The 23,470-nt window shown below is 47.6% G+C and overlaps 1 protein-coding gene across 6 annotated transcripts in view; it reads left to right on the forward strand.

Moving 5' to 3' along the window:
* Positions 1-361: 361 nt before the first annotated feature.
* The window catches only part of TUFT1 (tuftelin 1), a 28,753-nt gene continuing 5,644 nt past the window's right edge, over positions 362-23,470 (forward strand). The window contains exons 1-9 of one of the 6 annotated variants that reach the window (XM_036342541.1): positions 362-480; positions 11,919-11,993; positions 12,405-12,506; positions 14,297-14,383; positions 15,391-15,480; positions 16,875-16,940; positions 19,496-19,609; positions 22,715-22,843; positions 23,300-23,394. In XM_036342541.1, coding sequence (XP_036198434.1) covers positions 421-480; positions 11,919-11,993; positions 12,405-12,506; positions 14,297-14,383; positions 15,391-15,480; positions 16,875-16,940; positions 19,496-19,609; positions 22,715-22,843; positions 23,300-23,394 — 818 coding nt within the window. In that variant the 5' untranslated portion in view covers positions 362-420. Of the gene's footprint in view, positions 517-10,537; positions 10,563-11,918; positions 11,994-12,404; positions 12,507-14,296; positions 14,384-15,390; positions 15,481-16,874; positions 16,941-19,495; positions 19,610-22,714; positions 22,844-23,299; positions 23,395-23,470 lie in introns of all 6 variants that reach the window. The other 5 variants (XM_036342544.1, XM_036342543.1, XM_036342542.1 and 2 more) reach the window with 5 other exon arrangements.

Genomic DNA, 23,470 nt, shown 5'->3' on the forward strand with positions numbered 1-23,470 from the left:
AGTAGAGAGAGGAGAATGTCTGGAAGCTTTTTAAAAATTCATTGTCTAGGGGCAGGCAGGGTGATTATCTCTTACCAACACTGATCTTCGAGTTGAAAGGAGGAGACAGCAAAACTAAGGAAGAATGGTTGAGGCACAACCACACGTGTTACACAAAACTTGAGTTAAATAGCTCCTGGTGGCGCCCAAACACCTTTAACGTAAGTCAGACCTAGCGCAGATGGGCGTGCCCTGAAACCTAAGCCACGCCTATCTCGCTCTTTCGCCCACTCGTTGGCGAGCGACGCCTTAGGGGCGTGTCCTGTCGCCAGGCCCCGCCCCCGACGCGCCTATACAAGGGGGCGGCTCCGCGCGCGCCCGCCCAGTAGGAGCCGGACCGCAGTGCTGTAGGCTGGGTGCGGCGCCCCCCGCAGGGAGAAAATGAACGGGACGCGGGGCTGGTGTTCCCTGCTGGACGTGCACCCGGAGGAGCAGACCGCGGTAAGAAAATGAGGCCTCACCGTCTCCTCAGCTCGGGTACATTTGGCTTCCAATTCCGCCGCTCTCGCGCCCCGCGGCGAGTTCGCTGACATCACCTGGTGCCGCGCTCGGTGCTCGGTCAGCTCCTGGCCGCGTTTCTCTTTTCTCCCGCCCCGCGGCGGGCAGGGCGATTCTTGGGAAGTCGCGGGATGGAGACTCTTCGGAGGCTCGAGGGCTCCGGGAGGTCCTGCCCTTGGGGAGGACACTGCGGCTCCTGCCCGTGACTCGGCGCGGGTCTCCCGTGCGCGCTATTCAGGCGTCCTGTCGGCGGTGGATCGGGTTGTAGGAGAATGAGATCCAGGGACGAGACCCCTGTGCTCTTTTGGGCTTGGGTTAGGCTTTTCTGTGGATCCTAGTGACTTCAGCGACCCTTCCAAGAACTTTTCGGTGCTTTGGGTGATCAGTAACCAAGGGTAGAGAGTGAAATCCTAGGGGGCTTAGACTGGAGGGTGGGGGCACGTAGGATTCCAGGTTCCCCGGGATAGGCCGGGAACGCTCCGCTAGCAGGGATGGCACTGTCCGCGTGGGGGTCACCTCTCTGCTAGGATTTCTTCTTCCCCTTTGCAGCTTTCCTGCTCCCTTCCCCCTATCGGCCAACCGATAGCTTCCTGGGGCGGTTTATTGGTTTTGCTTCCTTCTCCAGCATCCCAGGCTAAGGGCGAGAAGATGCCGGAACCTGGGGTGAGAAGGGAAGGGAAGGGGCTCACGCGAGGGTTTCTGCACAGACTGAGGGTGGGGGAGAGAAGGGAGTTCTCCAAGGCTAACCGATCCGCCCTGCTCCCCTCACTCCCTGGCTCCCTGTCCTCTCCCTGCCCCATATGGGCTGACCATATGGTTTTTCCCCTCCGAGAGGCAGAGGCAGGTAACTTGTGGCTGAGGGTTTCTAGGCTCTGCTGGGGAACTTAATCCGGAATAGGTGTGTACTATTTCACCGATTTCCAAGCTATTGTGGGTGAGAGTGAAATGGGAGCCAACCTGATGGGGAGTTTGTATCCCTTCCTCCCTTCCCCCACCCTGCACTCGGGATCTGATTCCCTTCCCCTCTTCCTGTCTCAGCAAGCCCCTGAGGTAGCTAACCCAGCTGCACCCGGTTGGCTCTTCATCAAAGAATATTTACGGAATAGTTGCTGTTTCAAGTTAGGGTAGAGATGGTCGCTGTTCGCAGTCCCTCTCCGTTTCTGCCCAGGCTTTGTTTCTACCACCTTACAAAACAGATCTTGCTGCTGTTGAACCCCAGTCTCCCCTCCCCCCATCCCTAGTCTCTGTAGCCTGCCACTCCCCAGCTATGGGGTGCTGCAGTGACGGAAAAAATCCATTTCCTATTGTGTCTCAGCTCCAAGTCCTACACCATGCTCCTGCTCACTGTTTTGGCATGGTTGAGGCAGCACCATGGGTATGAGGAAAATAGAGGGGAGGGGTGTTTGTGCTTCGCTCTGCTTGCTCTAGAATAGATCCAGAAAGGTCTGAAGACTAAGGCACTGGCAGTGTTGAGAATGAACTGACACCCTCTTCCATCCCTTGATGCTTGTCCAGTAGGGCAGAAAGTTGGTAGGAAAATCATGAACAAGGAATTCTAACCGCAGTTTGAAGCTAACCAGAGACCTCTAGAGCAAGGGGAGACAGAAAATCACTTTTATTCCTTCTTTCTAGGTTGGAGTTGAGAGTTATTTACTTCAAAGCTGGGAATGAAATCATCATTGCCTAGATCTGATCTTGGAGACATTCCTGAGCTCTTTCTTAAGCAGGAGGAGGGGATGATAAACATTCACTCCATCATGGCACAGGCTTCGTCCTGGATTCCTCTCCTCTGAGCGAGCCTGCAGATAGAATTTATGGCTCTGAACAGTCCCCAGGAACTGTCATATATGCACACCATTGAGTGAGTGCTCAGTGCACGAGCACATGAGTAAGTAAATGAACAGATGTTTCTTCTGATGTCAGCAGTGTAGACAGTTTAACCAATTGGTGTGTCCTGGTGAGAGTCAGGACCCTGGGACTCTCCTGGCAGTTTCCCACCAACCAGGCCGTGTGCCTTAGTGCGCCACACATGGGCATGGAAATACGGCTCATATGCTCTCTGGGCTGTTTTTAATTGTTGGAGGTAGAAGCAGCCGATACAAGGAACCAGTGTGTTTCAAACTGCAGATCATAACTGTTAGTAGGTCTGAAATCAACTTAGTGGGTTAGAATCAGTATTAGAAAAGAAATAGATTCCAATTATATGACATGATGGCAAAGACAAAACTATGGAGACAATAAAAATGATCAGTAGTTTCCAGGAGTTTTTGTGTGTGTGTGTGTGTGTGGGGGGGGGTGATTAATGGTTAGAGCACAGATGATTTTTTAGGGCAGTGAAAATACTCTGTATGCTATAATGATGGATATATATCCTTATACTTTTGTCCAAACCTATAGAATCCATAACACCATCCACTTCATTAAAGTGAACCCTAAGGTGAAATATCAACTTTGGTTGGTTATGATGTGTCAATGTAGGTTCATCCTTGGTTTAAAAAAAAAAAAGTATTCTAGTGAATGATGTTGATAATAGGGAGGTCTATGCGTGTATGGGGGCAGGAAGTATGTGGGAAATCTTTGTACCTTCCCATTGATTTTGTTTGAAACCTTAAAACTGCTCTAAAAAAATAGTCTTAAAAAAGGAAATAGAAGGAACACTCTCAGAGTGTTAGGATAGACATTTTTGGCAAAACTTTTGTTTCAGTTATATATATGTATACATATTGTGTGTGTGTGTATTGGATTGTGATGTAAAATGTATTTTTTAGGTCAAAAGTTTGTAAACAACTATAGTAAGTTACACTGGCAAATAAAAACACAATCAACTTCAAACATTAGATATTCCCATTAAGCTTCTTTGGTTATAAGCAACAGAGTGACTCCACCTAACTTAAGCAGGAAAAGGATTTATTAGAAGGAAAGGGGTAGCTCAAAAAATATAAGGGGAAGTTTAAAAGGTCTGAACCAAGGGAGTCCGGGGCCTATGCAGGTGGAAGGAACTAATGGAGGGGTTACTACTAGGTGGATTGGTTCCAGCTGTTTTAGGTATTTTTGCCATTCTGCTCAAGATTCCAGGAAGAGGATGCCATTGGCCCCATGACCTCCTTGGCTAGGGCAGGGGGTTCCTTGATGACAGGCCCATCCTTGATTGACAGGAGGGAGATTCTCCAAAGCAAAACCCAAGTGCTTCTACCAGTGGAAGATGGAAGTTGTGTGGCAAAAGCAGCAAGTGTTCACTGCATTAGATATGGTTGGCATATCTCTGATTTTCTTTTAAAATAATTTTTCAGCCCTGGTTGGATGTCATCCCATGCAACCAAAGGTTGCAGTTCGAGTCCCTCCTGGCCAGGGCACATGCCCAGGCTGCCAGCTTGATCCCCCCAAGGGACATGCAGGAGGCAGCTGATGTTTCTCTCTTTCTCTCTCCCTTCCCCTCTCTCTAAAAATCAATTTTAAAAAATCTTAAAAAAATAAAATCTTTTTTCAGAGGAAAAAATATGCAAGATTTTTAAAAGAGCTAATAATAGCAAAAGGCTTTTAAAAGAAAATAGCAAGGTCCTGGCTGTTTTGGCTCAGTGGTTTGGCTCATAGGACTGCTAACCAAAGGGATCACAGGTTCGATTCCTGGTCAAGGGCACGCACCAGCCCCAGTCCACATGTCTCTCTTACATCGATGTTTCTCTCTCCCTCTCTCCTTTTCTCTTTCTCTCCCTCTCTCCGTCTTTCCCTCTCTCCCTCTCCCTTCCACTAAAAAAAAACAATGGAGAAAAATATCCCTGGAGTGAGGATTAACAACAAAAAGAAAAATAGCAACTAGTTCCCTGCCTCAAGTCCTCTCCATGGAAGTAGCCACTTTCAACTCTTTTAACTCTTTTGTCTGGTGTTTACCCCATGTTTCTAAATAATGTTTATAGTGATGCTTTTTGATCTGTTAATTTTAGACAGCTATTGATTACCTGCTGTGGGAATTACAGAAAAGTTTATACTCCCACCCCTTACACCCTCTCTTTTTCTTCTCCCATTCTCTTAATGTAATTACATCACAGTTTTTGGCTAAACTATGATTTTTGTGATTTCTATTAATAACATGTGGTTAAGAGCCTGCTTTAGGGAGTCTGCCCTAGTGGGCTACCAGGGGTTCAGTATTTGGTTAGCTCAAGATCACTTCGGTAAATTACTTAATCTCTTCAGTCTCATTTTCCTCATCTGTAAAACAGGGATAATAATTGCACCCTTCTCATAGGCTGTAAGGATTAAATAAGGCAATGCATAGGAAGCCACAGTGCCTGGCACGTGGTACATTAGCTTTATTTTCCATTTGCTACTTTCCGGCTTAGACTAGACTGTTGTGCCTCCCCAGAGACACTGGCCAAGGCATAGAGGAGCTGTCTGGCCCGTCAGTGTTTGCTCCTTCTCATTATGTTTGTTCTTATTTGTTCCTTTTCCCATTCCTCTGCCAGTGGAGGAAGGAGACACCTGAAGATAAGAAGGGGCCTGTAGGCAGACCCGGGGTGAAGACCTGAGTGACCTTTGCTAGTCCCAGCTCAGCCAGGACTGACTTAGACAGAGTGATGGTCAAGGTTCACATTTTGGCATCCCCCTCTGGGCCCCTTTCCTTCTCCATGGGCAGGGCAGCTGGTGTCCTGTGATGGGCTCTTTGATCAGGTGATTGCCTTTAAATTATCTATCAGTGTTACCCTTCCTTAGATATGTGCACGTTTTTCATCCTCTCTCATTTTGTATCTTGATTAGTCTTGGTCAGAGAGGTTCTCTCGATGCCCTGGTGAATTTGGAATTTTTTTCCATCTGTTGCACCTTTGCCTTTACCTTGGAATAGGTGTCATTCCTTTAGGACCTCAGAAAGCTGAATTTGTCTAATACCAAGTCTTTCCTGAGCCCCATTCTTTTTTTTTACTTTTTAATGTTTTTATAGATTGTTTTAAAGAGAGGGGAAGGGAGGGGGACAGAGAGATAGAAACAATGATGAGAGGAACTTTGATTGGCTGCACGCCCCCTACTGGGGATCAAGGCTGCAACCCGGCATGTGCCTTGACCGGAAATAGAGCTGTGACCTCTTGCTTCGTGGGTCAGTGCTCAACCACTGAGCAACACTGGCTGGGTGAGCCCCACTCTTTAAAAAAAAAATCTCTCTATCTATCTATATATAAAAGCCTAATATGCAAATTGTCCCCATGGGAATTTGACTGGGAGACTGATCGCTTGCTATAATATGCGCTGACCACCAGGGGGTGGCGTGGAACGAAGGAAGGCCCCGGCTGGCAGCTGGAAGGCCCCGATCAGTCCTGATAGCTGGCCAGGCCTAGGGACCCTACCTGTACACAAATTTTGTGCACTGGGCCTCTAGTACACACACACACACACACACACACACACACACACATACATATGTAAAACACTAAAGCTGTGATTTATTGAAGGCTTACCATGGGCTTCATTTTATTATGACAGATTTATTGAGATATAATTTACATACTGCAAAAATTATTCTTTTAAAGTGTCCAATGGTTTTCAGTATATTCAGAGTTGTACAGTCAAGACAAACAATTTTAGAACATTTCACCCTCCCCAATGAAGAAACACTGATTCATTAGCATCACTCATGCCCATCTCCCACTTCAAGCCCTAGACAACCACCAATCTACTTTCTTTATGGATTTGCCTATTCTAGATGTTTTATATAAATGTAATCATAGTTATGTATGCAATTCTTTGTGACTGATTTCTTTCAATTAGCATGATGTTTTTAAGGTTGATCCATGTTTTAACATGAATCAGTACTTCATTCCTTTTAATGGCTGAATAATATTCCATTGTATGGCTATGTTATCACATGTTCATCTTGGATAAATGTTGGTGGATATTTGGATGGTTTCTACTTTTTGTCTATGAATAATGCTGCCATAAACATTTGTTGACACATTTTTGTGTTGACCTTTTTTTCATTTTTCTTGGAGAGAAATAACCTAGGAGTGGAATTGCTGGGTCAGAATATTTGCATTTTAAAGTAGGATTCATTGGGAGTCATTGATGCTTACTCCAAACGAATGAATGAATTCTAAAATGATGGAAGCCCTGGCTGTGTGACATCTGGGTGGGGAAGAAACTCCTGGGCAGAGGTACCTTTCAAGTTTGGTGACTGGCTCTTCCTTCCACTCATGATGACACCTGCCCCAAGCTCAAGCCATAAATTCCTCCTCACACCATTTCATCTCCTTCATTCATTGCCAGAGTCTTAACTTTCAGGAGCATTACAGCTGAGGTGTCCAGGTCAACCAGGAATTTGGGGAACCCTCTGCCAGAGGATCTGGAAGAGGAGGCTTACTCAACCACCACGCATTTGGCACCAGCGTTGGCCCATATTTCTCCAGGGTGGGTGTGCGCGCGCCCAGATGGTTTCGGTTGCAGGCACGTGCGCTCAGAGCAGGTGGGACGAGCTTCCCTGCTGCTGGTAATTCTGGTAGATGCCTCTTTGGGTTATACAGAGTCTTGTGAAATACCTTTGTTTCCTGGGGTGGGGAGGGTTAGTTGGAGAAATGGGTATGTGCCAGGGAGGCTCATGGCCCAGATTTAAGCCTGGCCAGCAGGGACAGGAAGAGAAGAAAATACAGGGTAGGATTGGAACGGGGAGATGAAGGAAGAAAAGGAAATGGGGTCACAAAAGGGAAAAACATCACAAACAAGGTGGTCAGAGACTAAAGCGGCCGGGTCACTGGTACCAGCCCTTTGAGGGGAGGGGGCGCTGAGGGACCACCCCTTCACCTGCATTGGCTGGGCACGGTGGGCAGGTTTCCTGGCGAGAGAGAGAGAGAGAGAGAGAGAGAGAGAGAGAGAGAGAGAGAGAGAGAGAGAGAGAGAGAGAGAGAGGCACACGGCTCAGCAGAATGGGTGTGTCCTTCAGAGCTGAGAGCTTGGGAGCCCACCCTCCTCTATGTGGGCACTCTCCCTGCTAGGCCCCAGCTTTTCCCGTGCCAGGGCTCCAGGCGATGAGACGGGCTGCCCCATCCTAAGTCCCTTTTTCTCATTCCACCTCCCAGGCACCCCGTTAGGCCTCTGAATAGAGGTTTTCCAGCCCATGGTATTGGGCAGGTAGCCAGACAGAAAGCAAACACCTGCTTTGTTGGCTGATCTGTGGGGAGGAGTGGGAATGATTCTTTGTGTCAGACTCAATAAAGGGCCACGTCTGGCCCAGAGGGCTCTGCAGAAGGCAGGACCAAGGACACCTGACACCTGCAGGCTGAGTGGGCTGGAAGTCTCAGCAGAGAGGGGATAGGCCCCCAACTCGCTATCTGGCCTTCTTCTTTGATTTTAGTGGGGCTTTCCTCACCCTGCCTCTTGGGAGCCAGTGTTTCAAGAGGCTAGCTATTCCCATTTCTCAGAGCGGGACAACTGAGGTGGCTGTTACTGCAGTAATGTGAGAGAACACATACATTTGGGTGGAAGAAAGGATGATTGAGGGACAACGCAGTGGAGTAGCGGGTTACAGGGTGAAGATGAATTAAGGACGCTGATTTCCAGCTCAGGGGCAGTCTGCACTTCCCTTATTTCCTCTTAGAAAGACCCTGGACCCTCACCCACCCCTCAGTCTGCATGGCCCCCCTAGAAGCCTGGGGAGTGGGGTTGGGGGAAACCTAGATTTTTCCCATAGATCTTTCCCTGTTCACATAAGCCTGAGATGTGAGAACCTCTGGGGCCTCCCTGTTTATCTCCCAGCGTCTAGATCTCTAACCCCTCAGCTATGTGTTTACCCCCTCCCTCCCGCTCGGAGGAGTGAGTCACAGCTGGGCTGGAGATGTGTTTGAACAGAGTGAGAGGCCGCCTGTAATTTGAAGGTGGCTGGGCCTCTCCCCAAGACTGTTTATGAGGTTAGAGGCTGCTTACCTTGTGATTAGCTCTGCCCCTTTTTCCCCTGGAGAAGAATGCTCCACTTTGTATCCTGCCCTTCAGACAATCCCAGTGGGGACCACCCTGCTGGACACTTGGGGGCATTCCTATAGTCCCCGGAGCGCACTGAAACCCTGAGGTCACTCTAGCTCCAGAAACCAACCAGGGGCACCCAGCACAGAGGGGCCCGGGTTTCCCCCCTGGACTCTGGGTTGGGGTTGTGCGGTGAGGTCTGTGCCCTTGCTGACTGGGTTCTCTGATTTTGGAGAATGAGGTGCCAGAGAGAACCCTAGATTTAGTCACAGGCTCCATTTAGACAGTTTGCCTCACTCTCACCTCCCCCTTCCTCCCCCCTCCCTTGTAGTCTTTCCAGAGCTCCTTGGGAAAGTAAGGCTGTGATTTATGGTTTGCAAAGCACTTTCACACTGTGTCTACACATGTCCCTACCTGCCTAAAGGCAGGGTAGGTATTATCATTCCCATTTTGCAGATAGGAAACTGAGGCCCAGAGAAAGAAAGTGATTTGCTAAAGGATGAATAGCTGTCAGTTGGACTCAGACCTCACCTCTGACTCCAGGTTTGGAACTGTCCCTCCTCTCTCTTTTTATATATTTAATTACTAGAGGCCGGATGCACGAAATTCCTGCAAGGGGCTCGGATGCTGCTGCAGCCTCTGCCTCAGCGCTCGTAGCCCTGGCTTCATCTGGAAGGACATCTGGTCTAATTAGCATATTACCCTTGTATTATATAGGATAGGAGTGCTGCACAAATACATTTTTGCTGCTCATTTATATCCTATAGCTCACTTTTTCACTTAAAATTAATTCTGAAATTCATTCATGTCGACGGAGGTAGCTGCGGTCCATTTATTGCTACAGCTGAATTTCATTGTACGAATACACCGGAGTTAATTCATGCATTTGCTTATCAGTGGACCATCTGGGTTGCTTCCAGCGTTTGCCATTGCCAGCAATGCTGCTGTGAGCATACTTCTACATGCCTTACTTTGATACTTCCTAAATCTGTAAGTTGGTAGCACTGGTGTCTTGACTTGCAGTTTCTTGATTACTAGTAACGTGGAGCATCTTATACATATCCATTAGTCACTTTTATTTCTTCTCGGAGTTGCTTTTCTTAGCCCTTGCTCTTTTCTCCCCTTTACGCCCCCCTCCTCTTAGTGCCTGCTTTCCCCAGTACTTTATACCACTTCTCTGAGCTGAGCACTCTGACGTTCTCACCTGGAACACATTTTTCAAGTAGACTCTAGCCAGGCATCGTGCTAAACATAAGCTCTCCTTGTTGTCAAGGAGCTTAGGATTTTATTGGGGGAGATGATTGAATACGTAGTTAACGAAGGAATGAGGTGGGTCAGTGTGAGCAGCGTGGGATGTGTGGTGTGCAGGGAGCAGGCCCTGACTGAGGAGTGCTGGGGTAGGACCTTCAGAGAAAGGATACCCAGGCTAGGCTACGGAGGCTGAGTGGGAATGTTTCAGGGAGGCGAGAGAGGGAGGGTGACCCAGGAGGAGAAAACAATGCCTGCACCTCTGGGGAGGTGGGAGCGTGTGCTGCATTAGAAGACTGACCAAGAGAAGGAGAGCTTTGGATTGGATGCCTTTATACAACTGGATTAGGGAAGTTTGGGAAAGTTAGAGTGTATAGACCAGGGATCCTCAAACGACGGCCCACGGGCCACATGCAAATACAAATATTGTATTTGTTCCCGTTTTGTTTTTTTACTTCAAAATAAGATATGTGCAGTGTGCATAGGAATTTGTTCATAGTTTTTTTAAAAACTGTAGTCTGGCCCTCCAACGGTCTGAGGGACAGTGAACTGGCCCCCTGTTTAAAAAGTTTGAGGACCCCTGTGTTAGGCCCCATCATGAGGTGACTTTAATGCCACAATAAGGAGTATTTCATTTTTGTTTGCTTGTTTTTTAAGCATTCTATTTAACAATAACATACATCCATGAAAGTGCATATGTCATAAATGTACAGTCAAGCAATTTTCACAAACTGGACACACTCCTCTAACCAGCACCCAGATAAGAAACAGGTCATTACCAGCAACTACAGAAGTGTTCCCTCTTGTCCCTTTATAGGCATTAACTACTCTCCACCCTGAAGGTAACTATTATCCTGACTTCTAAAGCATATATTAATTTTGCTTGTTTTTATACTTTTTATTGAAATCATATAGTATACTTTGGTGGTGTCTGGATTCTTTTGGTTACCATTACTGTGAGGTTTATCCATGTTGCATGAACAGTATTTCATTCTTTTTCTTGTACAATGTTCCATTGTATGGCTATGTCAAAATCATCCATTCTACTCGTGATGACTATTAGGCTAATTTCTAGTTTTGGGCTATTAAAATGCTGTTATGAAGATACTAGTATATGTTTTTATGGGGAACATATGCCAGCATTTCTGCTGGGAGGATACTAGGTGTGGAATTGCCATGTTATAGGGCATGCCTATGTTCATCTTTGGTAGATTTTCCAAAGTGATTGTGACAATGAGCAGTCCCACTGCCAGTGTATGAGAGTTTCCATTATTCCAAATCCCCCACCATTTGGGTATTTTTGTTTGTTTTCATTCTTATGGGTAATTTGTCCTATTATCTGTGGTTCTGGTTCTTTGATGATGATGACTAATGAGGGTGAATCCTTTTTTCATGTTTATTGGCCATTTGGATATCCTCCTATGTGATGTGTTTATTAAATTGTTTTGCCCATTTTTCTGTTGGGCACTCTCTCCCTCTTTCTCTCCTTCCTCCCCCACCCCTTTCTCTCTTTTTTAAAATACTTTTAATTTGGAATCATTTTATATTTACAGAAAAATTACAAAGATAGTACAGGGAACTCTTGTATGTTTTTCACCCAGTTTTCCCCAATCTTAACATCAACCATGGTATATTTGGTGTACAGGAAGGAATCTGCTTCTTCCATTGAAACGAGGCTGATCTCTAGATAAATACCCATTGTCTTGCTTTCTTTCATTTGGATAATTTCTGTGTGGCTCGTAGAAACAGGAGTTTGGATTCAGATACTTTCCTATAGTTTGGTTCAGGAAAGATATCCTGGTCTTGTAAAATATATCAATAACTTCTTGGTTGGCTGTCAGGTGCAGAAAATCTGGATTGGGGATGACCGATCCAGGGATGCCTTCTTCAAGGAAAAGGGAGTCCATGCCATGTGCTTCCTGTAATCTGAGGACCAGCGTGGCCCCTCTGGAGCTGCGTGGAGCAGCGTGCTGTGTGGACTCTGGTGGGGGTAGAGCACTGTCAGAAGTCCCGGAGGCAGCCTGCCACACTGAAGTGGCCTGACCTTGGGCAAGCTGATGTGTCACCTCTCCAGACCTCAGCTTTTCTTGTCTGTGAAATGGCGACAATAAGGCCCACCCCACAGGGCTGGCAGAAGTGCACCTGGGCCAGTCGTAGACCGAAGATAAAGGTTATGTTGCTGTGATTGTCATTATTAGGGCAGCGTGGACATTCTCAGACTGACTCTCCAGAGTGAACTGACAGGAGATGAACTTGAACACATAGCCCAGAAGGTATGGAGGTCTCTGGTGGGGTGAGGCCTCCTCCCTTGCCGCTGACCCCTCATTCCAGTGCTGCCTGGAGCCACCGCTGCTGCTGCCTGGGAGCATTTTCTTTCCGGCACACCCAGCTGACCTCAGCGTGGCGCTGCTTTGGAGGATGGGGAGACCCCCCTAAAATGGAAACTAACCTGCAATTTCTACTAATTTTCTCCGCCTGGTGTTCTTGCTGCTGTGTGGCTTCTGGTAGAGGTTTTGAAATGAATGTTTGGAGGGGAAGGTCAGACTAACCCTTCAGGTCTTTGGAGGAGCAGGTTGTCTGCATTGGTCAAGGTGCAGAAGTTCTGGGCTTCCCATATGGTGTCTGAGCCACCTCTCTCTCTCTCTCTCTCTCTCTCTCTCTCTCTCTCTCTCTCTCTCTCTCAGGCGGGCAGGAAGACCTATGCCATGGTGTCTGGCCACTCACCCAGTCATTCTCTGGCCTCAGAACTGGTGGAATCCAACGATGGACATGAGGAGATCATTAAGGTAAGCTAGTTCACCCTCCATTCTTTCTCCCACTGCATGTGAGAGGCAGCAGTGGCTGACTTTGCCAAAGGGAACTTCTGGTTTGACTAGGAAGAGCCAGACCTGTGACGCTAGTTCCTGATCATCTCCTGGAAAAACCTTAATTAACACCAGGAGACCAGTCAGTCTGTAGTGACTTTGATGCAACCTGGCCCGGACACGGGGATGGGAGGGATGACCTTCTTTGGTGTCTGTGCACTGACCGTGTTTAGATGTCGAGGTCATGGAGACAAGTGGGAGGCGTGTTTATGGAACTTAGTTTTAAAAATTAAAACAATTTTTGTGATTTCTTTTTATTTATTTAAAAAACGTTTTTAAAAATTGATTTGAGAGAGAGAGAGAGAGAGAGAGAGAGAGAGAGAGGCATTGATGTGAGAGAGAAACATTGATTGGTTGCCTCCGAAACATGCCCCAACTGGGAATCTAGCCTGCAACCTGCGTATGTGCCCTGACCAGGAATCGAACCCGCCATCTTTCCGTGTACAGGACGATGCTCCAACTGAGCCACTCTGGCCAGGACTTTGATTCCTTTTTATAAAACAGCTTTTTGAGATACAGTTCACATATCATAAATCAACTTAAAGTGTTCAGTGGTTTTTAATATATTCACAGAGCTGAGCAACCAACATGAATGACTATTAATACCAGATCGCTCCTTCCAGCTCCTGGCAATCACTAATCTACCTTCTGTCTTGATGGATTTGCCTCTTCTAGACATTTTATGGGATAATACAACAGGTGGTCTTAAAGTTTAGCCATGTTGTGACACATGTCAATATGTTAAAGTTATTGCATGGCCCTTAAAGAAAGTAAAACTACCTTATAATTCTATCAATGTAATCCTTATTAACAAACACTTTATTGTATATCCTCCCAGACATTTTTATATACATATGTTGTTTTTTTTCAAAACATAGAATTGGCTCTAGCCAGTTTGGCTTATTGGATAGAGTGTCAGTCTGCTGACTGAAGGATCCCGGGTTCGATTCTGGTCAAGGGCACATACCTCGGTTGCAGGCTCCTCCCCGGCCTGGCCCCGGTCAGGGCGTATGTAGGAGGCAACCAATCAATATGTTTCTCTCTGTCTTTCCCTCTCTCTTCCACCCTCTCTGTAAAAGTCAATGGAAAAAAATATCCTTTGGTGAGGATTAAAACAACAACAACAAAACAGAATTGTATTATATACTTTATTTTACAATTTGCTTGCCCACCCCCCCGCCAATTTAATTGTAGTTTATACCATCTTCTGTGTCCATAAATGTACATATCTGGTATTCTAGTGGCTGCATAGTATTCTGTTAAGAAACCATAATTTATTTATGTAATTTCCCATTGTTAGACATTTGTTTGTTTATATTTTTGCAGCCATAGACAATATTTTGCCGAACATGTTATTAAATTGTGTGTCTTATATAACACAAGTAATAAAGAAACATTTTCTCAATTGTAAAATATTCAAGCATGTTATGTAGAGAAAAATGTGTAAATTCCCTTTACATCCCTCTTTCCATGAATTTATATTTGAGTGTTTACGCCAGTTTAGGTAAATTTATTTCATTAGGCTACATTTCCAGAAGTAGATTTGATAGGCGGAAGAGTAAATATAGTTGTAAGTCTTCTGATCTGAATCACCAAATTGCCACCCAGCAAGGTGTAACAATTTACCCTCCCACCAGCAGTGCCTGAGGCTGCCTGTGGAACTGGTGCAACCGAGGTTCCTTAACGAAGTAGTGTGGTTTTCTCCATTTCAGGTGTACTTGAAGGGGAGGTCTGGAGACAAGATGATCCATGAGAAGAATATTAACCAGCTGAAGAGTGAGGTCCAGTACATCCAGGAGGTGGGCACCCCTTCTCTCCGGGGAGATGACCGTGGTCATTTCTCTAAATCTCACACTTTTTGGCTCCTTTGTGGGTTCTGATTGTCTCCCTTCTGCTCTCTTCCTATCTCTATAAAGTGCCATGGCCTGGCTGGCGTGGCTCAGTGGTTGAGCATCGACCTATGAACCAGGAGGTCACGGTTCGATTCCCAGTCAAGGCACATGCCCAGGTGGTGGGCTTGATCCCCAATGTGGGGTGAGCAAGAGGCAGCTAATCAATGATTCTCTCTGATCATTGATGTTTATTTCTTTCTCTCCCTTCCTTTCTGAAATCAGTAAAAATATATATTTTTTAAAAAGTGCCATGATGGCCCTGACTGGTTTGGCTCAGTGGATAGAGCGTCGGCCTGCGGACTGAAGGGTCCCAGGTTTGATTCCTGTCAAGGGCATGTATCCTGGTTGCGGGCACATCCCCAGTAGGGAGTGTGCAGGAGGCAGCTGATCAATGTTTCTCTCTCATTGATGTTTCTAACTCTCTATACCTCTCCCTTCCTCTCTGTAAAAAATCAATAAAAATATATTTTAAAAAAAAAAGAAGAAAAAAAAAGTGCCATGATGCCCAGTCATATGTTAAATATCACTTCTGACCCTTCTATTAATCAACAAATACTTAATGAATACCATGTGCCCCCCCCCTCTCCCCCCCGCCCCCAGCCATTCTACCTAAAATTGCCAGCTCTGCTTTTCCTAACCCTCACCCTATCTCCGTATCACGTGTTTGGCTTTTGTGTTGTGTGTCTCCCCAACCAGAATGTTAGCTCCCGGGGCAGAGGGTTTGCTAATTTTGTTGTGTGTGTAGGAGGCACTGGGCTGTAGCCCCACTTGATTAGAGACTCTCCTTCCCCCAGCCAGTGCTTAGCACAGGGTCTGACTCCTAGGGGTATAGTTGGGGATGGGCGCAAAAGGGGGTGAGTTGGGTGCCCTCTTTCTCTAGCCCAAGGCTGAAGCTCCTTGCCCTCCCCTCCCAGGCCAGGAACTGTCTGCAGAAGCTGCGGGAGGATATAAGCAGCAAGCTCGACAGAGATCCAGGAGAATCTCACCATCGACAGGAGATACAGGTAATAGGAAGTGGTTCATGGTTGGGTCCCCACCGAGGAGGCGGGGTTATGCCAGGCAGTCCCGTGGGTGCCGAGTCTAACACCACTGCCAGGAAAGGAGGGAATGTAGGTGATGCTGGCTTCTCTGAGCACTCCCACCTTGTTAAGGCACATCTCAGCCCACCCATCAGTGCCCCTGTTCCTAAGACACTGGCCAAAAATTGGATTGATATCAATACAGTTATTGTGAACTTGTTGGCAAAAACTCTTACCTCTAAGGATTCTGATCCATCTTCTTGTAATACAGAGTCTGATAAAGCAGACAGTCACCGGTAAATCCAAACTGACAAGTTGCTCTTGCTCAATTCGGCTGACTCCTGTTGTGTAAACTGGAGCTCTCGGTCCTTGTCTGTTACTCATCTGTGTATGTCGCTACCTCTGTCCTTGAGGGGAAGCCCCTCAAGGTTAGGGTTTACCTCTGTCTCATGCCCCACACCCGGCACAGGGGCTGGGATGCAGAAGGTCATCAGTAAATGTTTATTCAATTGAACTAATCGGAGAGGCCTTCCTGGGATAGATACTCCTGGGATCCTGCTTTTCAGCTTTTCTCAAATTGAGGGTAGAGATGTCCTCAGGAAGCAGACTTCACCTTCACCCCCCGTTAGATTCTGGGCTGTCTCTCCTTCACTTGCACTTGGTTTGGGTGGGGTGGTCTTTCTTCGGCAGCCCCTGCCTCATTCTCCTGAGGGGAATCGTGACCTAGAAGCTAGTGCCAGCTGAGTTCCCCTTTGGCCTGGGCGTGTCCTGGCCGTGTGGCCGATTCCTCCTAATGCATTTTGCTTTGGCTGAAGGTAGGACTTTTGCTGCCTGAGCTCACATCTGTTTCTGTGAGGGCCTCTGTCAGGTGACTGAAGAACGTAAGTGCTCAGAGACTGGCCCAGAAGTCCAGGCCCCTTGTTGGCACAGCCAGCAGTCCTGTGATGAAGGATCAGGTTTGGGGTTGGAAAGAATGGCAGCTAATGCTCCTTCCCCTTTTGATTTGTGATTTGTCAAACCTTGTCAAGAGCCCTAAGAGGCAAGGGCAATTGTTCGTAGCAGGCAGCTGCTTGTATTCCCTGGGCTGCCAGGCACGGACCTGCATATTTTCCAGTCTGTTGAGAGGTGTTAGCCTGAGGTTTCCTGCCTCCTCCCTACAAGGCTAGAGTATTCCCTCCCAAGGTAGCATACCTTTCTCCACCTCTCCTTTCCATTTTCCCACCTAGCACTGGTTTCCCCTCCCTTCCCCTCCTCCTCAATCTCCTTTATCTATCTATCTGTCTGTCTATCTAAGATTTGAGATCTTAGAAGAAGAATGTTTTGAAGTTGTTGCTTGGGACTGTTTCAACTACCAGCTTTTTGTTTTTCCTTTTGAACAGGTGGTGCTAGAGAGGCCAAATGGTTTTAGTCAAAGTCCCACGACGCTGTATAGCAGCCCACCTGAGGTAGGTGACAAGGAAACAGTGGTAACTGCTGCTTAGCAGGAGGCAGGATATCCTCCTCCCTGCCCCTTTAATTCTTGCTTCTCTCGCCCTCTGCACTATATATAAGAGTAGAACTAACTTGCTATAAAAATTCAAACATATAAAACAGAAATTCCCCTTCCCTAATCCCACTCCTTGGAAGTATCCACTGTTAACAGATTGAAATGGGTGGATCCTTCTAGAACAGTGCTTCTTGGCCTTTGCTGCCTGTTGGGAATACCGTGGGAGCTTTAAAGGACAGGGTTGCCTGTATGCCATTCCTACAGATTGTAATTTAATTGGTCTGAGGTGTGGCCTGGGCATCAGGACTTTTAAAAGCTCTTCAGGTTATTGTAATGTTTAGCCAAAGGTGAGTACCTGTGTTCTAGAGTGTTTACTAGTAAAAAATATAGGCAACCATATTTAAATATCCTGTGTATGTATGCATGTGTATATATTGTTATATACGCATGTAATGAATAGACATGTATAAATGTATGTATATAACATACATATTCTTTTTAAAAATACAGGGTTGTGGTAAATGATTATTCCTTATTTGCTTTTTAATTCTTTTTTAAACTAAAGAGTACATATAATATAGCCCTCTTTCTATGACAGTACATGTAGATCTACCTTATGCTTTTGAATAACAGCGTAGTATTTCCTTCTGTGGCTGTACTCACTCTAATACATTCCAACATGATTTAACTATGCCTAGTAAATGTGGTTTTGATTTTTATAATGGACTTGAGCTTTATTTCTGTGTTTTCCTTTTTATCCAACACCATGTGTTTAGATCTATCTATGTTGCTTAGTTAAGAGTCTTCTGAGAACACCATTTGTTTATTTTTTTAATCCTCTCCTGAGGATATTTTTTCCATTGATATTTTTCTATTTTTTAGAGAGTGGAGAGGAGAGAGGAGGAGGGGAGAGAGAGAGAGAGAGAGAGAGAGAGAGAGAGAGAGAGAGAGAGAGAGAGAGAAAGAGAGAAAGAGAGAGAACATCAACATGAGACACATTGATTGGTTGCCTCTCACACACCCCAACCAGGTATGTGCCCTGGACCGGGAATCGAACCTGTGACCCTTTGGTCCGATGCTGTAAACACTGAGCCAAAACCGCCAGGTCCTGAGGATGCCATTTGAACTAAACTCATAATAATTCGGCTCCAGGAGCCGTATAAATGGTTCTCATCTGCCCAGCAGCGTCGGTCCAGATACGGGGAACCGACCGGGTAACTTACTGAGGCTTGACTGGGATTGTGGATTCCAGCACTCACCTCAGAGGTGCTGCTTGGATTTCTCTCTCCCCCTGAATCACCATAGTTGGTAAATATGCTATTGGCAACAAGTTATAATGACACATGACATTATCTGTTCAGCCTCTTTCTTCTCATGAGCTCCAAGCCCTACCAGATACTATCTTGTTTTGAGGCAGCCTGTAAGGCAGGGCGTGGTAAGGAGTCTCTGGCTGATTCACAGATAGAGAAATGAAGGCCCACAGGACTAAGTCATAATGCAGTGACCAGGACCCTGTCACCCTCCTCCCAGCTGTGCTTTGGTTTGAAGGTGTTGCTGCTCCCCACTGTGCAAGACCGGGAGGGGTTTGTCTGTCAGACTCCCGGGGAGCTGGCCACTGGGGTGTCTGCTACTTGTGCTGCAGAGGTGGGGGCGAGACCCTACATGCCAGCTCAGCCCGAACACCAACGCATGATTGGGTGTGCCTGCAGGAGACTCAGTAAAATCAGTGAGACACCTTTTCCTATTGGATTCAGATCCCTGGGCTTATTTGGTGCTTTTGCCCTAAACCTGCCCATCCATCAGTAACCCTTTATATACTGGTCTCTGTGCTAGGTGCAGAGGACAGTGAAAGATGAGCCTTGGGCCTCTCCCCTGTGATGGGTGTGGCCCAGTCCCTGCCCTAGGGGAACTGTTGCCCTAAGGGAGACAACATCCCTGCTCTCAGAGAGCTTGTCTGATGGAAGCAGGACACACACATGAGGACCACATAGACCAGTGATGGCGAACCTATGACACGCGTGCCAGAGGTGACACGCGAACTCATTTTTTTGGTTGATTTTTCTTTGTTAAATGGCATTTAAATATATAAAATAAATATCAAAAATATACATCTTTGTTTTACTATGGTTGCAAATATCAAAAAATTTCTATATGTGACACGGCACCAGAGTTAAGTTAGGGTTTTTCAAAATGCTGACATGCCGAGCTCAAAAGGTTCGCCATCACTGACATAGACATACCTGTCAGTCAGTTGATACATGTGTGTATGAAAATGACTCTGTCCTAAATAATCGGATGGTAGGAGGCTAGTTGAGTTCGTTAGGGTATGAAGAGAGTGTTTTCATTTGAATGACTCAGAACTCCTGGCTGCCTGAGACTAACCCCTGTGTGATGAGGATCCCTTTGTGAAGGTGGTCTGGACAAGATGGTCCAAACAAGTGTGTTGGGGGGAACCTTCTCTCACCAAGTCACAAGCATCGTGGCTTGACCTTCCCTGCCCTGCGCTGGCTATAGGTGGACACCTATATGAGTGAAGATGTCGAGAGCTTGAGGAAGACCGTGCGGGACTTGCTGGCCAAGCTGCAGGAGGCTGAGCAGCAGCACCAGGCAGACCGTGTGGCTTTTGAGGTGAGATTTGGGCTTTGGGGAGGAGGTGCCCCAAGGGTTGGGCTGCCGGGTGCAGGTACCAGCGACTTTCTCCATATGGACTTCATGTCTTTCTGGCTGGTGCCATCACCTGGAAAAGCTAGGTCTTGAGGCTGGGGCACTTCTGCCTGCTTTTCCCTCTCCTGAATGCTTGTAGCTTTTGCTGTCTAAGACTAGCCCATAGTTCAAAGGTCAGCTCTTGATTCTCTGCTCTCCTGAAGTTGAGCGGTGGTGCTGGTCTGGGATAGCAGGGAATTCAGACGTTGTTTCACTAAGTGCCATGATAAGAATTATTGGTTCCCGGCACCACGTAGGCAAGGACAGTTGCTGTCAAGTTCACCACTGCATCCCCAGCACCCGGCACAATACCTGGCATAAGGTGGGCGCCTGGTGTGGACTAGATGAGTGGATAAACCTTCGTGGGCATAGAAAGATCTGTGCTCATGGAGTCGGGGACTTCTGGCTGTACTGTGGAGCTTTGTCATCTTGAACGAATATCTCAATTATTGTTATAAAAATTATACTAGGTTATTATAGGAGATTTTAAAAATGCAAGTCTATAAATAGAAGTGAAAGCCCCCCACTAGTAAAAGTGTGTGAGGTCTTCCATACCTTCCAAAAGTTCTTTGAGTAGCACCTCAGGAACACTGGGCAAATGCTGGACAGTTTTTCTAACCCCTCTGTGTGAGATTAGCCATCTGTTACCTGCTGTTGTTCATCCACATGGGAGGTATTTATGTCATAAATATGTAATGACAGAATTATGCCCTGCCCAGACGTGCAGAGAGCTGGTGGAAAGGGGAAGGCCACCCAACTGTTCTCTTTCATGAGCCTGAGGGTTTTGGGCAGTGGGGGGATTGAGGGTGAGGAAGACGGGCACTGAGAATGACTGTCTGCCTCTACAGTAGCTGACGTGTTAACTGGAACAAGGGATTGACCTCCCTAAGCATCAATTTCAACTTTTGAAAAAAAGTGGCCGTGAAATACATTTGACGTGTGGCTTGCGTCTGATCATATATGTAAATATATTGATTACTCTCAAGGGCTTAGAAATGTAAGATACCCCGTATTTTTCTTAGTGATCCGTTCAGCAAGCAGGCTCTCCTCTCTTAAATAGTTTGGACTTGGGGCAGCGCTGAGATTCCTTGGTCTCAGAACAGAGTAGCTGTGCAGTAAAGCAGTTTGCCACGTGCATTCGGACTCCACAGTTTGGATGATGTGGCTGGTGATGCATCAGTTTGGTTCCCTACTTCCTCAGGGAACAGGAGGAAGGGGAGGTTGAGGCTGCAGTACTGACCGGGTGTGCATTTTGGAGAGGAACTTCTGCGTTGAGAGGCTTTGTGAAGTGCTTGTCAGTGTGGGCCACACACAGAAGGCTCTGTTAGCCCTGGGTTTCAAAGCTTGAGCAATGCCCTGAGTAAAAGCCCGAGGCTAGAAGGCCCCTGGCAGCTATAGCGCATGCCCATGGTTTCTTAGGAGGGGCTGCCCTTTAATCCCATGGTACATAGCACCCACCCGCAAACAGCAGGTACTCCTTGCGTTGGTCCTCCCATTGGGGTAGGTCGGCACACTTATGGTGAAGAGGTTCCTGTAGGGCAGGGCTGGTTGGAGTTACAGGGGCAGATGTAGCAGGGGAGTGTGGCTCTCCTTTGTGATCCTACGGTAAGTGGGAGGGTCAGTCCCAGGCCTATTATGCCGTGCTTGGAGCACACACCAACCTGGTACAGTGTTTATGTTCAGAAATTGAGAGGCCTTGTTTTACGTTCCTGCCCATGGGGCTGGCCTGCTCCCAGCTAACGTCGGATATTCTCAGTCTCTACCAATGAACTGGTCTCTGGTCTACTTTTCTGAACCCGGGGGTAGGAAGGGCACGGTTGTCAATTACCATGAAAACAACCTACCATTAAGCCTGGTTTCTCGTTCTACTGGCTGCTTGCTGTCAGGAGGGATTTGCAGTGAGTCTGCTCTGGACGGGGCTGGTGTGCAGCATGGACACGTCCTATCGCCCATCATCCTGGGCTCTGCTTTCTCCTCCCTGATTCTGCCTTTGGGAGGAGCTGGACAAACTGGCTTCTGGTGTTCTATTTTCCCAGGGCCGGTTAGGCTTTCCTGCGATTGCCGAGGTTCTCTTAGTAACTGGTTAGGGGGTCAGCGTGGGGTAACTGGGAAGCATTGAAATGGATGAGGGAGTAACAGGGTTCTAGCTGTGTAACCTCGAATAAGTCCTTTGACCTTTAGTTGGGGAAGGAGAGGGTTGGGCTAGATGAGCATCAGTTCCATTGGAGATTTGATCGAGCGGTGACTGCGTGGTGGATACCATGCTGAGCTCTGGAAATGTAATGGTCTCCGCCTCTGCCATCATAAAGCTGATGGTCTCCTGGGGACACACATGAGTGACTGGCAAAATCTGCTCAGCGCTCTGAGAGGGAAGGGCCGTGTGTCCTCTGTGGTGGCTCATCCAGGCTTGGAGGCTCCCTGGAAGCAGGGGTGTGTAAGCTGAGACCGGAGGGATAACTAGGAGTTGGCAAAATGCATGTGGAAGGACAGGAAGCAAGTTCCTACTTTACTTTTCACTCTAAAACTGTGCTTGTATTCTTTCCAAGTTACGTTATCATCTTAGATAAAAAACGCAATTCTTCCTGGTGCTTGGTAGCCGTTGGTCTTCGTATGTAGACTGCAGCGTGGCTTGAAGCGAGGGTGAGGAAGAGCTGGGGAGCAGAAGGGCGGACATGGAGATTGCTCCCCTGGGTTCTCCGTGCCTGCATTAGTGGGAAAGTCAGTGTTGGGTGACTTTGGGTGGCAGCGGAGGGCGTGTGGGGATGCTGAAGAAGTTAGCCTTTGGAAAGGGGTGCTCACCGCCGTGTGTTACTCTAAAGACCTTGGCCAACGACGTGCCCATGAACCCCGGAATTAATCTGCTGGTCTCCCGAGTGCTCCTAGAACAGAGACCATGTGTTCATCAGAGTTGCCCCCTTCTCCTGTCACCGCACCCCGGTTCCTAGTTTCTTTTCTAAGGCTTTTATCCACGTTTGGTCTCTCTCGACCCCCTGTCCCCCCAGCTTTATACATCCCCATCCTGTGTCTTAGGTCACACTCAGCCGATACCAGAGAGAAGCTGAGCAGAGTCACGTGGCCCTTCAGAGAGCCGAGGACAGGGCGGAGCAGAAAGAGGTGGAGATCAGAGAGCTGCAGAGGCGCTTGCTGGGGATGGAGACGGTAACTGCGGGAGCCTGCGGAGTATCCTTTAGCATTGAAGGAGGAAGGGCTTTCTCTCATCTAACCTCAGCCCTTGCTAGCTGGAGTTGAGCCCATTTCCATGTAGCTGGGTTCTTGGACAGCTGCCTCTATGGGCTTTTGAAGCCCGTTCTTAAGGAGCCACGTGGCCTGGTTTCTGAGGGATGGGCAGCCACAGCTGGCAGGTGGGCCTGGAGAGTGAGGGCCAGGCTCCCTCCGGGCAGCTGGGTGAGGCTGGGAAGCTTCTGTGTGCTGAGGGTGGGAAGGCTTCTCCCTGGCAGTGGAGGGCACCCCATCAAACCAGCTTAGCCTGCTGCTCTTTGGCACTGTCCCAGCGGCAGTAGGGGCTGAGCCCCAGCCCTAGTGGCCATCTCACCCCAAATGCGGAATCTGTTGCCATCTCCTCATCCTAGACTTTCTTCCCTTTGGCCCCTCCAGGAGCATCAGGCCTCACTGGAGAAGGTCAGGGAAGGGGAGGCGGCCCTGGAAGAACTTCGGAGCAAGAATGCTGACTGCCAAGCAGAACAGGAAAAGTAAGGGCCCTGATCACCGTAAGCTGGGGTGCGGGGAGGGGAGGGGAGGGGAGGGGAGGGGAGGGGAGGGGAGGGG

The sequence above is a fragment of the Myotis myotis genome, unplaced genomic scaffold (genome assembly GCF_014108235.1).
Source record: "Myotis myotis isolate mMyoMyo1 unplaced genomic scaffold, mMyoMyo1.p scaffold_m19_p_18, whole genome shotgun sequence".
Classification (NCBI taxonomy): Eukaryota; Metazoa; Chordata; class Mammalia; order Chiroptera; family Vespertilionidae; genus Myotis; species Myotis myotis.